Genomic DNA, 15151 nt, shown 5'->3' on the forward strand with positions numbered 1-15151 from the left:
AAGGAAGGAAGGAAGGAAATTCTCCTAGAAAATAAGACACTTGGACAATGACATGAAGACAGAAGCATGAGCCATGGAAATATCTGGGGAGAAACTGAAAAGCCTTGATGGATAATGTCTGTGGTACATTTAAGCAGCATCAGAGGAGCTAAGGCAGGAGGGAACTGGAGTTGGTGTGCAGCACAATAATACGAAATAAAACCAGGGAACTAAAGAGACCTGAGTTTATGTGAGGACTTAGGGGCCATTTGAATGAGATGGGAAACCAGTGGAGAGAAAAAAAGATGAGTGACATGAATTGGTGCTTATTTTAACTGGAAGAATTTGGTTGCTCTGCAGAGAACAGCTTGGAAGAAGTAAGAGATGAAGCATCAATAGGAAAGTTAGAATATTCATCCAGGCAAAAAATAGTGGAGGCTTGGACCAGAGTGGTAACAGTGGGATGGTGTGAGATGGCTGGATTCTGCATATGTTTTTAAGGTATAGTCCAAAGGACTTGTTGGAAAGTGAGGAAGAGGGGAAAACAAAGATGATGTTGCGGTACTGAGACTGGACAACTGGATGGAGGGAGGTTGGAGGTGGAAGTAAGTGAGGTGAAAATGGTCTTAGATGGAAGAGAGAGAGAGTGTGTGTGTGTGTGTGAGAGAGAGAGAGAGACAGAGACAGAGACAGAGACAGAGAGAGAGCACAGAGAAGAGGGGGAGACAGAGGAGAGAGAGGAGGGGGAGAGAGAGGCAGAGGAGAGAGAAGAGGGGGAAGAGACAGAGACAGAGAGACAGAGAAAAAGAAGAGAGAGGAGAGGGGGGAGAGAGAGAGGAGAGAGAGGAGTGGGGAGAGATGGGAGGGGAGAGGAAAGACAGAGACAGAGACAGAGAGAGGACAGAGAGGAGAGGGGAGAGAGAGACAGACTGAGATAGAGACAGAGTGGAGAGAGAAGAGAGGAGGGAGAGAGAGAGACAGACAGAGACCAAGAGACAGGAGAGAGAGGAGGGGGGAGAGAGAGACAGAGACAGAGAGATAGAGACAGTGACAGAGAGAGACCATATTGCCAGGTGACTGAGTGGAGAGAGAGATGTGAAGAACTATGTGGGTTGACATCTGGGACCCTCCAAGATTAAGAGGTGATTGAGATGAGGATAAGAAGGAACGGGCCAAGAGATTCGCAAGGGGTGGTTAGTGTGACTGAGGGAGAAGTCAGCGAAGCCCAGTGAAGAAGGTGTTTCCAGGACAGCAAGATCAACCGTGCAAATGGCACCAATGGGCTAAGGAGGACGCGTCCCGCTGCCATTTGCATTTGACATTGCTGATCTTGCTGACCACAGGTGATGCAGAGCAATGCGGTGGGGAGTGTGCGACGCAGTGGACATGGAGGGGACAAATAGCAAACACCCTGCTCACACCCGGCGCCTGACGTTGTGAGACCTTCCTTGCATTCTCTCTAGTGTGGGTGTTAACTTAGATGTTCCTCATTTAAAAATGCTTTCCAAGAGCGTGGCCGGAAACTATAGCTAGAACTCTGATCACAAATAATTTACTTTAAAAAGAAATAAAAAAGAATAATTTACTTCATAAAAAGGAGACAACACAGTGTGTTTGCTGATGAGAATAATCAGTATGAATAAGTGGTGATGTGGGAAATACAGGGGAGCATTTTATGAACGATATCTAGCAGGTTTAGCAGTGTACATGCTCTGTAATGAACGGGGAGGCAGGGCACACTGTTACATTTCCCAGGTTGTGTTTTTGTTGTTGACGTACTTGTTTGTTTTCCACATATTGTAAACCTCTTAAGAGCAGTAAGTACAAATGTCGTGTTCATTTTGTAGTGGGAATTTCCTTGTTCTCCTTCTACTCCCTGATACAGTGCCTGGCACACAGCAGGCATACGATGCAGTGTTTGAATGAGCACATGCAGACAGTGCTGAGCACGCAGATGTTTTATCTTCTCACTCAGATTGGAGTAATTCCAGCAAATCCTGGCAAGCAGATTGATACAGTCACGTGTCTCTTGTCTGGGTCTGCAGAATGTTCGGCTAACTAATAGAACTGGTTGGTAGGGATGACGGCGCTTCCTGCCACTCTTATCAGTGATACCTCCTGAGTGTGAAATTGGCGACCCTTGTGGGTTCATTTTGCCGTAGTCCTCACTATAGTTTTAACATCTGTCGGCTAGCTCTTCGCCTGGAACTTTTTGAAAAGTACATATTCTCTCAACATTCAATGCCATTTGTATTTTAGCATTCTTGCGTGTGCATGTGCCACTAGCTGTTGTCATTAGCTGTTGTCACTATTTACCTTAGCAAGTAAAAGAGAAGCTCTGTGAGCATGCTAACTACACTATTTTGTTTTATTTTGATAATGCTTTGTCCATACTTTGGGGAGAAAAAACATCTTCTTTACATGATAAATTACAAATTTTTTATCCCTGGTCCTGGTGCAAAGAAAATGCCAAATAAATTCAGGTTGAATGAATGATGTACATGTGAGTGACTCCTGTCTCCGGGGAGGCTGTCTGTGTACAGACTCGTCCTCTTCACAGACCTGTGTACCCATTCCCTGCCTTCACTGTCTGGGTCAAAGGACTCAGACCAGACACTTCTGCCAAAGGCCTCTTGTTGGCTGGTTTGTGCCCACACCACCTTCACACCTCAAGTACCGGAAGCACTGGACTTTTTGTGTCCTGCTATTGGTACCCAGCAGTCAGTGATTGACATGCGCGAGTGTGGCATCTCCTTCTGCTGCCTCACCATACTGCAGGCTTTCTCACCTCACCGTTCTGCAGGCTTTCCCACCTCATTCCCAGTCTTGAGTTCCCAGTGGACCAGGCTGAGTCCAGGCTTCCCCTGCAGCTGTACCCTTGCTTGGCCCAGTGTCCTCTCTTCTCCTGCCTCTCTCACTCCCTTATTAGTTTCCCTGAGAGCACTTCCTTCTTACATCATCTGCAGTCTCAAAAGCTCTTTAGAACGCTAAAGCATTTCATGTTTACAAAAGCAGCTACTTTTAAAGGCGGGTCGCTTTTTCCGTGTTCTGCTCGCTCAGAGCCTCTCTCCTCTGTCAGCCAAAAATGTTGGCTACTGTAAACTAACTTGACATTTGATGCAGTTTATGAGAGGGAGGCAGCTTCATCATTTGTCAACTATTATTGAATATGGTACACACCTTATAGGATATAGGTCTTTCTAACAAAGTCAAAAGTTATTTTTCCTTGACATTGACTATTCTTTTTGATTGTACACATCTTTGGTTTCTCTAAGCATGAATAATAGTTAATTGTACAATCAGTTTTTGTGTTATGATTGAGTATACCTTTTTCCTGTTTTTTTTTTTTTTTTTTGCTGAATATAAACATCCATTTTGGTTTACTGAGCAAACTATTTTATTTTTCTAGTGACTTGAAAGGCATGCAAACTCCCTTATCTGGAAAATGGGATTGGGAGCAATGTACTTTAGAACTGAAGAACACTTTAGCTGCCAGATGGTGGCCAGCACCTTCATTTTATAAATGAGAACTTTTAAGACCTGAAGAGGCAAAGTCATTTGTTTAATATCCCTCAGTGCGGTTAGTGACAGAGTAGGACTGAAATCCATCTCGCAGGCTGCAGCGCTTCTCTATTGCTCAGCAAACTATGTATTTCTCATTCAAAGAATTGATATGAGGATTTGGGGCCACATCTGTGAAAAATAGATTTGGTCTTGGGAAGGAAAGATCCTGATAGTTTTATGAAAACTAATCTCGTTTTAACCTTTTCCATACAATTGCTAGTTTTGTTCAGCCTCATGTTTCTGGCTTTAGGCTTTCTTGTGGCCAAGGATAGGTAATTTATGATGCTTGCTTTCAAAATCAGTGTTAAGTAGCTGGATTGTGTTAGAAATGTGAATGACTTCAGCTGGGTTTGGAAGTAGAAACAGTTGCAGACAGATTTCTAGAATGGTGATTGCTTATGTACGTGAAAAATTTCTATTCTTACTTGCACATTGAAAGTAAGGACAGTAGACTCCAAAAATAAGGAAGTATGAGTTGTATGTTTTTTCCCACAGTCTGGTACTATTTCCAAACCTTGATACAATGTGCCTTTCACAAACCATGCATGATTCTTCCCCCTGTTGAGCCACTACGCCGTACTTCCTGTCAGCACAGTCATGGTCCCATCATACTAATCCAGCGTTTCCTCCTATCTCTGACAAAGCATGCTTTGTGATAACTTTGAATATTTATTTGATACACCTTGTGCAAATCTTCTGTGCATTTTCTTGTAAGTGAGGAAATTGTGGCTTGCTCAGTTTGATTACTTTAATTGTTTAGTTCTCTCAGCCAGAGTGTGTTTTGATATATGAGCTAAAATCCTATTTAATTTTTGTCATACTGGTATCTGAAGTGCTTTCTGTTGATTTGTATTTTCAGGGAAGATAAAACTTGAGTAACAACAGGCTAAAGTATCTTTTATATATATTTTTAATTAGGTCCGATTATATGCAAGACCTGATGCTATCAGAAGAGGATCTGGGGACTATGCTCTTCATATTACAAAGAGATTAATAGAATTTTATGAAGACTACTTTAAAGTGCCCTATTCCTTGCCAAAACTAGGTAAGAATTTTCTTGGTTATTTTATTGGAAGAGCTCCTTGAAGGTAAAATTTCTTCTTCATGCATTTGAGACACTCAGGGGCATGAAAATGCAAAGGTTTATATTTTTAGCAGTAGTGAATAAGAGAAATAGTTTCTTTTGAAGAGGTAAAATAAAATTTAGTGTTTCTGGAATCTTGCCAATGAGTACTTGTGGGAATTAAGAAAGGCATTCTGTAAGCTTAGGTAGCTGTACTTTGTTGAATCTGTCCTATGGAGGGGTGCTTGCCAACCTCACGTTTAATCATAACTACTATGTGAGTAGCTTAGTTAGAATAGTTTCAACACAAAAAACTGAGACATGAGATTTTTCTCTTCATTTAGATCATCAGTAGGTAAAGAACTGGGATTTCAAATGCGGTCTTGATGACTCCCAGAATTATTTAGTATCTTACATAGAGAAGTCTCTCATTCATGGGGAGACCATTGGTAGTCTAAGTGCCTGCCTGGCAAGTGCCAAGACCCAAGTTTGATCCCTGATACAGCATGCCATGCTGGCCCTGGGGCCCCAGGAGCACTGTGCTGGCCCTGAAACCAGATGTGGTGGTGCACACCTGTAATCCCAGCACTGAGGAGGCTGAGACAAGAGAATCAATCTGAGTCGGAACTGTATAACGAGACCTTGTATGAAATAAGCCAATCAGCAAAGTTTTTTTTTTTTTTTAAAGAAAGGAGTTTCTTGAGCATGATGAGTTTATTTTTTTCCAAATTCCAAGATGTCAACTCTTAATGAATTAGTCATTCCTTAGATTATTTTTGGGTTTTTTGATTCCCAGAAAAAAAAAAAGATTATTTTTGTTCATTCATATTGCTAGTACGCAGTTATAATAAATAGAATATAAAGAATAAGGAAGAGAAACAGTGGTAATGCAGGTTGTGTGCTCTGTGAATGCTCTTACACTTCTTCCTTTTACAAAAGGAATGCATTTAATGATTGTTGGTCAAATGAATAAATGAATCAATTTGTTATCCTAATTAGAATAAAGTTTTTGCTTTTACCAGAGATTGGGTTGTGGCATTCCTGGACCTTGATAGGGCATGCATACGAATTAGAAATGTTGAAGTTCTGTTTTCTTCTCAGAGAACCTGTAGTGGGATATTGCATTGCAATAATTTTCCTGCTCTCCTCTTTCCCCATCCACCATTTTTCTTCCCAAGAGCATTTTTGATTAGATCCACATAAAAGGTATTTTTCATTAGTAAGAATAAAGTATTTATTTGATCAAAAGCATTAGTTTAAGCCACAGGTTCTCCTCCCTGGAGAACTGGGCCTATTTCACTAAAGCACCTGCCTGCTGTGTAGCTTTATTGGTCTTACAATGAGTAGCTAGTTTGAAAGTAGGTAGAATCACAGATATCGTTATCTGTGAGAAGGGCGTACAGTTGTTCTGAGTTATACTGCAAAATTCTAAGGTCTCTTTGAAATTGTTCTAAGAATCAATAGGCAAAGTTTTATTTCAAATAGGATCTGTGCTTTGCTCTGCTCTGTTCTTTCTCTTTTTTTCACTTCTGATTTACCTCCCTGTTAGAATCTGTTACACTGAAGCCTCCCTGGTAGTCACCCAGGGCAGAAAAGAACACCTGACCTCATTTGCATTGGAGGTGACTCTGTTGCTACTGCAGGTACAGCTGGCTGGGAACTTCCCAGCTTGACCCTAATGTAAAATTCACAAGTGCTTATGTTGCAAGATCTGCAAGAGAAAATGTGGGTCTTTCACTGTCCCCTTCAAACCAGTAATTAGCAGAACTCAATATAGAACTTCAAGGCTTCCATGTAGCTGTCAGGTTGCAGCAGGAAGCATTTCTGCTCCTCTGTTTCCCTTACAATTGAACCATGCATGCTTTCATTTATAGTAAAGAGCTTTGTTCACTGTTACTGTTACTTGTTAAGCTACCTTATGATGTATATAATTGAATGATTTGACTTACCCCAGCATATTGCTTTTTATATATCTAGGGGAATTGACACCACCAATGTACTTTGTAAAATTCCTCTTTAAGTTCTACTTATTTTATACATAGCTGTTTACATCTAAATGATAATGAATTTGTAAGTATGTTTTCTAATATCCACTCTATAGTGATCCTTAAGCACAGAGGCATTTTGGCAATTTTTACTTTTCATTGCACATTAGGAATTATACTTTAATTTTATGTGAATAACAATTCAATCTGTATTAGTGGTGCCTATAGCAGTACTCTTGGTATTAGATGAGGCTGCCTCTAGATTGCCTAAGATGCTTTCAAAGACCTGGTGTACTCTCTTTTATGCCCTTACTTATCCTGTAAGCATTTATTGAGTGCATATCATAGGCATCTTTAACATAATGCAGATGCAAAAGTGAACAAAATAGGTAAAAACATTCTTCCTAGGGCTTACTCCTATTCAGTGGAGACAAGCGTTTTAAACATGTACAGCTTGCTGGATGGAGACAGACACCATTAAAAATAAAGATAAAACAGAGTGATAATATGCGGGGCAGATGGGGAAAAAAGTGAGTCTTTTAAATGTTCAATCTTAGAGAGCTTCACAGAGGCCTTTTGAGCAGTGAACTCAAGGGAATGGGTTTATGGTCAGTAGACACCGTTGGGTGGGAAGGGTAGACCCAGGAACAAAATGCTTAGCTTCTGAGTAGTGAGGCTTCCCAGTGTATCGAGTAAATAGTAGGGTGGGAAGTTGGTGCCACTCTGCAGCTGTGATGGGTGGACAGCAAATTATGCAGAGCCAGCAGGCAGTGGGCAGCATGTAGGCATTTTCTTTCTCTTATGTTCCAGTATTTATTTATTTTAAAATTAATTTCATTGGTAAACTATATATATATATATATATATATATATATATATAATGTTTACATTCATCCTAGGGAATTTGTACCTGTACATAATATATCTTGATTCTTTTTTCTCCAGATTCTATTCCCTCCTAGTCTATTTTGGTCAGAGGTATGATATAATCAACCTGACTAAATAATCAGTTATATTGTTATATTGATTGATATATATTGATTATATCATCAATCTGACTTATGTTGTGAAAGTCCTTCTTATGGCTATGGTGAGATGCACTGCAAGGCAATGGTGCTGAGTTGGTAGGAACTGTGTCCCTCTTGAGCAACTTGATCCTGTCTGGAGACAGTTTTGTTTGTCATCATTTGGGTTGGTAGGTAGGGTGCATGCTACTAGCATTATTAAGTAGAGATTAGGGTACTGCAAAACATCCTGTGTTGCTCAAGATAGACTATATAATAAAGGGTGATTATTAACCTAAACCCTCAATAATGCCAAGATTGAGAGACATGGTATAGGGGAAAGAGTGGAGCTGCATGAAGACTGGTAAAATGCTATGGCAAAATTCAGGTGAAATACGGTAGTTGCTGCTTAAGCCAGGAGATTGACAGTGAAGTAGTTGGAAGTGATTCAAGTCTGGCTATATATTGAGAGTAGATACTGTAGAAGTTGATGATGAATAAGATATCTGATGTAAGCAAAAGAGAGACATCAAGGGTGATGCACAGTTTTCAGTTTGAGAACTAGAAGGGTGTAATTGACACTTATTAAGACAGAAAGGCTGTGGAAGGGGACAATCAGGGAGACTGACACATCTACTGCACATTTAAGTGACGCCATGAGGTATATATGAAATTCAAATTTGAGCTTTTTTATTTTATAAGCAGGGAGTTTGAATGAGAAATCGATTTATAGAAGTGTAAGTTTGGCAACATGTTAGTACATATAAATCTGTCAGACTGATAGGGATTACCTGCTAGTGAAAGCAGGTGAAAAGAGAAAAGGAGTAGGGAGGCTCTGATCCAGTGTTTAGAGGTTAAAAATATTAGAGTCCAGTAAAGCGTACTGAGAAAAAGCAAATTACTTAAGGCACTATGGCTTGTGGTGGCTCAAGTGTCTGATCAAGAAACCAATAAGATTACTAGTTATAAGCAAAATTGGTGAAAAAAGTTTTAAGGGATTGAAAAGGAGAGTGAACAAAATGTAAGCATTAAGTGCTCCTTTCGCTAGAGCGGCAGAAATCAGCAGCACAATTATCCACACTACTAACTGGAAGACAACAGCATGCCGCATTAACAGCCATTGCTGAATTCCTATTATTTTGTTTACTGAAATTCTATATTGTGTCTAATCATTTTTTTTGCTATTTTTTATTTTGTTTAATAAAGAAAACATGAAAGAGAACAATGAATAAATGGTGGCAGTCAGATTAGACGAGGGCTAATTAATCCATCGTTGTTGGTAATAGTATAAAGGTTGTTAATGATGGTGACATGTACATTCAAGAGCAAATGAGGAGGGATGGGGCAGGGGCGAAAGGAGGCACAATGACCAGAGACCAAGAGTATGGTCCACAGACTAACCTTTCTGACAGTGGCCAGCAGGGGAGGGTTCTGAGCGCAGGAAGAGAGAGACAGGCTTGTCCTCCCATAGGGCTCACCTCTGGGGAGGAACTATTTCCGCTTAAGTGACAACATCCTTATCTAAAAGTACATTTCTGTCCCAAACATATAAAGAAGGCGTGGGATTTGCTTTTTTAAAATTTGTTTTAGAAAGTTGAAAGTGGAAATAAATAAGCAAACTATAGGAAAATTCTTCAGCAGTTACCTTTACTGAAGCCTTGGAAGGGACGTGGGGTGGTCTATGTGAAAACTGGAATGCTACACAGCAGAATGAAGTAAAACCCTTACCATTTAGTGTTGGATTCTCCTTTTCTGAGAAGTCGTTTTGCTCTCTGCCATAAACTCTGCAGCATTTCTTCTCTTTTCCCTTCTTAAATTCTTTGCATGCCTAAATCCAAGTAGTTCAACCTTCTCTGTTGAACTTCTCAAGCTAACTCATCTCTAAGGATTTAGGTTTCCACCCCAAGTAGTTTATCGGGAGAATCCCAAAAAGGAATTCTGATGCCTGCTGGGAGGATCGTAATTTATTCTCTTAGTTACTCAAAGGCATCTCGCCATCACTGCTAATCCAACATGAACACCTGTCAAATTTAGAGATTTGAAGAATTGATTTCAGATCTCTAAATTAGGCCATTAAAAGCATTTGTAAGAGGCTTGCAGAGATTTTTCTATTTTTTTGGTGTTACATTGTTTGATTTTGTAACAAAGCATAGAGTCTACTTGGTATAACAGAGTAAGCCTCTCTATGTCTGGTGAATATTTTCATGAGCACCATTAAATGGTGGAGAGTTACTTTACAATAAGGCTGTTGTAGACATACAAAGAATTAACTTACTTTCCTCTTATCTTTCAAATATATTGATAAACACATTGACAAGTGTGTTTGTGTATATAAAATGAGTTACTCTGAAGGGCTTTTTACATTATAACTCATTTCACATATAACACAGCTCTGTGAGGTAGTATGTGTTATTTTCTGATTTTTCCAGAACAAGACATCAAGGCACTCAGTGATGAGTAATATACAGAGATCCCAGTGCAGGAGTTAGTGGACTTAGAAGTCAAACCCAGGCCGGCTCTATCCAGAATCTTGGGATTCTGCTAAAATAGACTCCAGTAATTTTGAGAATCTAGAGGTTAAAATTATAGTCATCTTAATAAACTAGATCATTGCAATATTAGAGGACCAAGGTAATAGCTAGTTTTGCTACTATCTTGCAGTTCCTAAAATAATATATTGTATTTTTAGACAATCTGAAAACTTAAAAAAACATGAAAGAAGCACATAGCTCATAACTTGGAATTTTATCAGCGAGAAGGTACAGCTAGGTATTGCAGATGTGTGTTCATATTAGGTGTTTTATAGTTAATTGGGTGACAGATAAAATGATAAAATATTTTGTTACTCTACTTAGATTTCAATTAATTATCACAGATAGTTTTCAGTTTCCTTCTGCTGCTACTCTGTAATTTGTAAATCAATGCGTTGTGAAAGAGTACGCTTGATTGCTTCTCTTCAAAGCACCTTGCTTACATAGCACCTTTATGAAAAATTCATTACCTACCTGACACCAACTCTATGATTGCGAAGGGAACACAGGTGTTCTGTAATAAGAATTTCTGCCCTTAAGGAGATTGTGGTTTTGATAAAAATACAATATTTACAAAAATGAATGGATTAGAGACTCATAATCTAGAATATAATCAAGTACTTAATTTCGTTGGGCAAATATTTAAATCCATGCTATATCGTAGGAGTGTAGGATCACTGTGAAGTGCTGCAGGCATGAAATATACATGAAAAGAAGCTTTCTCTTCATGAGTCCTCACACCACAGACAGAAGTTTAAATGTAAGTGGGGCAGAAAGAGGGCATTTGGAGAATTGTGTGGCCTAAAAAGCCCACATCATCCGGTGAGCTTTATTTATCATGTTGATGGGTAAAACATTTTTGTAATACAATCTATAAGTTATAGGATAAATTGTCCTGTTGGGGTTCATGAGTTAGAGAGTCTAACTTGAATGATTGATTTTTCTTTGAGCTATTATAAGACACATCCATTTTGTGCTGTCACGGGGATGGTGATAATCCTGGATAGTGATCAATAGTGTTGATGTAGTGATGATTTTCTCGGTGAAAGTCATGAAGCTTCTCATAAAATATCGCATACTACACCTGAAGATTTTGTATGTAGCCAATATAGGTAGGCGTATTTGAAATAAGTGATTCTACATAGTTACATTTTCATAATGTATTTGTATTACCTGGTAAGCATTGTAGCCTGCTATATTTTTTTAAAAAATAAGTTCATGGATTTGTTTTGATTTCAACAAACTGAAAATTTATGTATTTATTTTTATTTATTTTTTTGGTGGAACTGGGGATTGAACTCAGGCCCTTGCGCTTACTAGGGAAACGCTTATTCTACTGAGCCATCTCCCCGGCCCCTGAAAATTTAAATGTAATTCTACTTCATCTTAATTATACAGCTTAACCTACAATGTGGAATTAATTGAAATGTATCTCAATGTTTTTGAAAGCATGATTTTTCTTGTCTTACTTTTGATTAAAGAAATCCTGAACATGATTTGTATGTTCTGTAAATGACCTGAAATAATATAATACTCCTTTAAAAATAAAGTCTTTGGAGGTTCTTTATATAGGTTGATCTAATTCTCTATAATATTAATTCACTCCCAATGTCCTTCTTTCAGAACTCCTAAAAATATTTGCTTTGACACTTATGAAATTGTGGAGTTTCTCTAGGAAAATTGATTTTCAGATCTTTGTTCGGGTTAACTAAATTAATACCTTCTCAGAGAATTAGATACAATACTACTTTGCCTCCTCATTTACAGAGTGTCATACAGAAATAATTTTGTCCCAGTGATTATCCTTTCCTTTTAGAATCAAACACAGTCTCTCCTTATTTTACAGTGTTAATTGGCTTGTGAAAAATTTTTTATCTGGTGATTTTCTAATAAACCAAAGAATAGCTATTTCTTTCAGTGGGAAATATTTTATGTCTTCCTAACCTCACTCTGACAACCATTTGTGCTGAAATAACACCAAATCCTATTAAAATAGACGTAGTTATTTCAATATTTAACAGTTATTTTAACATAGGATTTTATTCCTTCATTAATTATTCTATAATAGGGTCATTTAACTGCTCTTGTTATGCTATTTTGCAGCTATTACATGCTGTAGACTTCCAAGACTACAAACAAAACATATATATGATACTCACTGTGTATGATACTTAGCCACTAATGCAGCAAAGAAATAAGCAGGACAGTAAAGATGAAAGAAATCAATGAAAGCAACTCATTTTAGTAGGAATGATACATGAGATTATTAGTACTATAAACCAGCAAACCACAGGTCCCTTGGGAGGAGAATTTAATGCAACAGAAACCAACTGCAAGACTGAATTCACAATTAATTCAACCAGCATGTATTGACTAGTTGCTGTGTGCACTGTACTCAGCAATGATCGGAAGTGGCCTCTTCCTCCAGACGCTTAACGTCTAGTTGAAGAGGTTTGGAAAATTATATTGGTAGCTTTGGCGATACTGTTATATGTTCAGTTTGCTTACAGCCTTCTTATCCTCACTGGTAGGTTTAGGAGTTTGAGATCTTTACAACTTTGGACTTTGCCCCAGTATTTAAAAAAAAATCTTTATTTCTTTATTTTTAAATGTATTTAGACAGGGTCTACAGGGTTTCACTACATAGATTGAACTCGTAGTGATTCTCCAGTTTTCAGCCTACCAAGCACTGGGACTACAGGCATGCACCACCACACCCAGTCTCAATCACTATCCCAGCACGGCCCATCGGGAATCGAACCCGGTCTCTGTGCCTGCTTAGCAGGCATTTTAATCTGCTGAGCTATCTGGCAGGCCCCTGCCCCAGAATTTGTGTGTGTGTGTGTGTGTGTGTGTGTGTGTGTGTGTGTGTGTGTTCCTGGGGATCAAAGTCAGGACCTTTTGCTTGCCAGGCAGGCGCCTGAGCCTGCTGAGGTATCTCTCAGGCCCCGACCTCTAGTGTATTTTAACTAATTCACTCAGGGGTTCTGACTTAATCAGGGCCTTGTCCTCCCAGGCATTGGTTTCTATATTCCAGCAGAGGCACCTGTTCTGGAGACAGAAAGCAACTCCTTCCAGTTGTTTCCTCGCTTAGTCACCTTTAGTCATTGCAGAAGCCTTGTACCTGCTGCTTGTTTCTCTGGCTGAGCTGGTGCTGACCATGGGTGTTGCTCCGGTCTCAGGTATTCCTTTTGCATACCTCATCCCATCCTCTCACGCTCAAGGACATCAGTTCAGTGGTTCACCTTTTTCTCTCCTGAACCTCTAGCTTTCTTGTCTTTAGTTGGTCTTTTCCAAGCCATAGTATAAACACAGTGCTATTGCTCTTAAGTGGAACACACAGGCACTCATTCTGGCTGTGGAAGCATTTCTCTCCTTCCTCTTACAGCTCACCTGCTTTGTCTCTGTGCACTGACTCCCATTCCTCTCTTTCCCTCATCTCTGGCCTGTACTGTGTAGCAGGCTTTTACTCTCCACAGTATCCTGAAGCATCACAGTTTTAATATTACCTCCGCTGCTAAATCTAGTGCTGGATTCTCAGTCTGGTAGCTCAGTCAGTAGCTTCGGATACAACTATTCTTCCCAATTTCTTTAATTAATATTTGCTTAACACATCACTTGGTCTTAGTATGTGCTAGCAGTGTGTAGTGAGTACTTCCTCATCTGGAGCTGGTTCATGCTTATGACATACCTTAATTTTTTTATTTATTGTCTTCTCTTCTATTCCTTCCCCCTTAGTCCCTTGGTGCCCTTCCCTTTTGCAATTGCTTCAAGCACAATTTTTTGTTTGTCTTTAAAGACAGCACACTAATTTTTGTCTTCTCTCCAGCTAGCTGGCTAGTCCTTCTCTCCTGCTAACAGTCTCCCCACACCCCTTTAGCTCCCTAGTTGCTCAGTACTCGAGGACTACAGGTTTCACCCTTCTTTTTGTGCTTCTATTACAGGAGGCAGTGACCTCCTTTGGTGACCTTATTCAGTCTCATGGCTTTTAGAGCAATGTGCTGATTCTAGTTTAAATTTACATCTCCAACTTTGTTCTTTCTCCTCAACTCTATACTTGCACAATTTACCTGCTTCTGAATTTGGATGCTGCAGGGGAAAAAAAATAAAACCTTAAGCTATTGTTTTTCCTATTCTCTAACACAGTTATCAACACAGGGATCTTTCATGACTCTAGAAATTGTGGGGATTTCTCCCCACTAGCAAGCAATCATTTCTGCAGTGGACACCAACTGAGTGAGCATCCTCTGTTTCAATTCGCTGCTCATCGTCTCTGCCTTGGCGATAGGTTCAGATCCCACAGGTGAGGGCTCAGTCCCTGTGATGGTCTCCTCTTTCAGATGCTGACTGCAGGTCTCATGTTGCTTTCCCTATGCTTTTGTAGATAGAGCTTCCCACAGCCAGCTTCTCAGAGCAGCAGCACTTGGAACTCTGCAAAATGGTTGCTTGCATCAGCTGGTTTGTTATAAACAATATTACAAAGAATAGAGACGAAGAGTTAAAGAGATGCATGAGACAATATCTGGGAAAAGGAATTCAGAGCTTCTGTGGCCTCTGTGGGTAGAATACCCTGAGGAACCTCTGTACTCAGCTATAGTTTTATTACTGTTTCAATTTTTGAGACAGAGTCTTATTTTTTTAATTTAAATTTTAATTTTTTCCATAATTTTATTGACAGACAAATAGCAATGAGACAGTTTCAAATCAAATTGTTAGGACAGCTTCAATAATTAACACATTGCATACTGTCTTCCTAGTGGTTATTTGCTATACAAGATGCAGACATGATATCTTATTTACAAATATTATTAGAACAAATCCCTCTGTTCATTAAGAAATGTAACTGTATATCTGTCTTAACCATTTTGAATACACAGATACAAAATAGGCATTCATTTATATATCCTCTTTTTATTTAGTTCTGTCATTTGAATATTATAGGTTTGATAACTCAGCAAAAATATTCTAAAAGACTCCAGTAATCCATAATAGTATTGGGTCTTCCACTTCACTGGCAATGTCAGA

General features: G+C 39.1%; 1 protein-coding gene across 1 annotated transcript in view; it reads left to right on the plus strand.

Moving 5' to 3' along the window:
- Positions 1-15151, plus strand: part of Trhde (thyrotropin releasing hormone degrading enzyme) — a 462867-nt gene that overhangs the window by 112139 nt on the left and 335577 nt on the right. The window contains exon 3 of the mRNA XM_004632174.3: positions 4462-4588. Within this exon, the coding sequence (XP_004632231.2) occupies positions 4462-4588 (127 nt within the window). The remainder of the gene's footprint in view (positions 1-4461; positions 4589-15151) is intronic.

Source organism: Octodon degus, unplaced genomic scaffold (assembly GCF_000260255.1).
Source record: "Octodon degus isolate 3935 unplaced genomic scaffold, OctDeg1.0 scaffold00047, whole genome shotgun sequence".
NCBI classification, from domain to species: Eukaryota; Metazoa; Chordata; class Mammalia; order Rodentia; family Octodontidae; genus Octodon; species Octodon degus.